The 3,364-nt window shown below is 41.2% G+C and overlaps 1 protein-coding gene across 1 annotated transcript in view; it reads right to left on the minus strand.

Annotated features, from left to right (window-relative positions):
- Nucleotides 406-3,364, minus strand: part of LOC105158435 (MATH domain-containing protein At5g43560-like) — a 10,506-nt gene continuing 7,547 nt past the window's right edge. Inside the window, exons 11-13 of the mRNA XM_011075196.2 lie at nucleotides 2,756-3,222; nucleotides 2,464-2,671; nucleotides 406-2,115 (exon numbers count right to left, since the gene is read on the minus strand). Coding sequence (XP_011073498.1) covers nucleotides 658-2,115; nucleotides 2,464-2,671; nucleotides 2,756-3,222 — 2,133 coding nt within the window. The 3' untranslated portion in view covers nucleotides 406-657. The remainder of the gene's footprint in view (nucleotides 2,116-2,463; nucleotides 2,672-2,755; nucleotides 3,223-3,364) is intronic.

Here is a 3,364-nt window from a genome sequence, read left to right on the forward strand (position 1 = left end):
AATTTGATCAAGTCTCTTATTATATAATATAAAGGGCATTTATATATAAAAAAAAATAAAAAGGCATTTTTTTTTTATAAAAAATGGTAATAGAAGAAGTCCAAATACACAAAAAAAACACGCCCAAACACACATCTTTTGCGTACAACCCACCTTCTGTAAGTTCCTAATAAAAATAGCCTCACGCTGAGTTTATCACAATATGGGAGAGGGGATTAACCTATTTTTACAATAAAAGTTTTCAGGATTGACGAAAATACATTGAGAACCTCACCCATGATCACCATAATTGGAGAAATGTGAGCATAATTATCCCTGAATATAGCAATCTCGTTCTTTTGTCACCCTTCACACTTCCTACAAGTGCTTCAACCTGATTTCTCGTAATATTGCAAACTGTGAATGGAAAAGGGAAAGAAACGTCGAAAATAAATTAGATACTCGATGCTAGAACTGAGACAAATATTCTTGAGAACCCTCAACATTTGAGAAAAAAAATAAGCAAAGGCAGAACAACTCTTTACAAACTGTATCCAACCATAAAAGGTTACAACCCCAACTTCAAATCTAAGACCAATGCTTTCCCTTGCATGTTATTACAACCTACTATAGACCCTCAAATTCGAGCATTAGCCCCCTCTTCTGTATATATAAGCTTTAAAGTCCGTTCGACGGTCTGAAAACTGAGTAGCCATTGATGCCAACGCTGAGGTTTTGATAGTCCTGTAGATGATAAGGATAGCCATCACTGTCCATATTCCTGACATTCAAGTAGGGCATATCAGAACCAGCTATTTGCCATTGGTTCGCCAGAAAACCATCAACCTGCCCATTCACATACGGTCGACTAGCCTGGGGAATCATATCCCTGACTGTATCATAAGTTCTTCCAGAACCAACTTGACCATGTTGAAATCCATCATCATGATAGCTCCGGGCCCGATCAAACCGACACGAACTGACTGACGGGCCAAGACCACTTGACACGCTTGGGTCACCAGGGAAACTATAATGCCGGTTCAGATTGTGAGGCCCGTTGCTGAAACTCTGATAGCCCGAATTTACCCTGGCAACCATTCCAAGTCCATGTTCATCATCAAGCAAGTCATTGATGATGTCTAGGTGAGGAAAATCATCCTGCAGTAGATGGTTCTGGCGCCCGGATGTACAGGCTGGAAGCTCTGATGGAAGATGACCATGAGATCTGCTTTGCACTGGATTGTATAAATTCAAACTTTGCATGTCATTGACAAGTGAACCATGATCGCCTGGTAAATTCTTTCTGCTAGTCCTTTGATGGCGCTCCATCCAGAGCGGCCCATTCTGCAACATCTCGTGATGATTCACAACACCAAATGAAAGACTTGGTTGAACTACAGTATTAGGATCTATTCGATCGGAGCTGTGTGGTGAAAACAGTGGCGAGGATACAAGGGAAGTCGCCTGTGAGTATGAATGTGATGCATTTACAACTGAACCAGCAGGATGATTCTGAGAATAGGCAGATGAACCATTAACAGGACCACCAATAATTGCATTTCGATAGGACTGTGGAACATAACTCTGAGTTGCAGATGCAGTAGGTTCAGGGCCCAGCCGACCAGCAGCACTCACTGAGCGTGCTAATGCTGGTGTTGTTTGGACCATGGAAACCATGGAAACAGAAGGCCTAAGACCAGGCACTAAAGGAGCACTCAATGGTCTTGACATAACAGGCATAGGAGGAATTGAGAGCTTCTCTATTGTAGCTGGCACTTCCTGTGCTGGAATCTTTTCAATTCCAACATGTAATTGGTTTCCAGAGGGCTTTTCAGCAGGTTTTGGAGTCGCAAACTTCTGAGGGTCAGGGTTCATCGTGGCAGCACTTTCACATGAATTTGTCAAAAGCACTGAGTTATCAGCTTGTTTAGGGCTGTCTGTAGATGTTTTTCTAAACATGAGTGGATCTCTTGCAGCATTACTCTTTAACTCCATGCCTGGAGGAGCAATAAGCGGAATGCTCTTGGAAGGGCTCCTGGGCGGAGAAGTGACACATGCAGCTTTATCCCCAGATGCTTCAATATCAACAGACTCTTTGGTGTTGAAATTTCTATGCAAGGAAGGAGTTTCTTCCTCCTAAGAAAAACAGAGTTATTCAAGGAAAAAGGAGGCACGTATGGCACATGACACTAAATGAGAACATAGAAAAGGTGAAATATAAAAATAAGCAAAATAATTTATAAAATTATTGAAACTTAAAACGACATTTGTAATAAGAAATCAATAAGTATATCCTACAACTCCAAATCATCTGTCCATTTGGGAGGGAGTAGAAGACTGGCGCATGAACAAGGGGACTGTGAAGTTGTATTTGAAACAGAAGCCATAAAAATCAAATAACCATAATACCATGCGTACAATATAATCTTTCATGCATTTTCAGATACAATACTAACTTTATGAATTATGATGTACGAGAATCACCTTTTTCCCCACTTGCCGCTCAGTTCTATTTAGCATCCCATCCTCCAAAGACCGACAAGCAGCCTGAGAGAGAGATCCAACTATGTTTAAACTTTGCGATACATCATTTGGCTGCCTTGCATCTGGCACAGCTTCAGAAGGTTGAGTAGGTTCTTCATTGGCCCAATCTGCTGTATCAGACATCAACTTGGCTTGATGGTTCAGCGCTCTGGAAAGTTGAACAGAAGGCGGTCATATTTACCATAATTCCATAACAGTCAATACTTAGACATAGCTGCAGAAAAGGGGCTACCTGCTTGGAGATTTTTGGTTTTTGTGGTAACGGGAATTGCCTTTGTGAGGCACACTTATAACAGAAGGAACTGAGTCAGAGGAACAAGTTGATGAGCTATCATCCACTGCAGATGGACTTCTTCCTTCTGTTCCATTTTGCAAAACACCTGAAAGCCCACTAACCTCGCTGCTACTGGCTTCCGTTGGAGGATGCACTTCAGAAGTGTCAGTTTCCCAATTGACTGGACTTACATCTCTGTCTTCAGAATCTAGTCGAAGAATTTCAGGAACACAATCAACAGAATCAGATGCATCAGAGACATCTTCAACAGCATCAGATTTTTCAACAACCATCTCTAGGTCAGCAGCTACTTCTTTTCTTTCAGTAGTAAGACTATCTTGTTCAATCTTGTCTAGCACAATGCTGCTACTCTTCTCATCCCTTCCCTTCTCTTTTCCTTTGCGATTATTTCGTTTCTGTTTGCCCTGAAAATGATGATGCACACTTTTCAATCCATTCCTACTAACAGCAAAACCAGAAGAGAAACAACACGGAAAAGGTGGAAAGAACTTTTCCTCTTTTCCCCGAAATCAACAACAAAGAAGAAATTGGAATGAAGTATCATGA

This window comes from Sesamum indicum, linkage group LG3, assembly GCF_000512975.1.
Source record: "Sesamum indicum cultivar Zhongzhi No. 13 linkage group LG3, S_indicum_v1.0, whole genome shotgun sequence".
NCBI lineage: Eukaryota > Viridiplantae > Streptophyta > Magnoliopsida > Lamiales > Pedaliaceae > Sesamum > Sesamum indicum.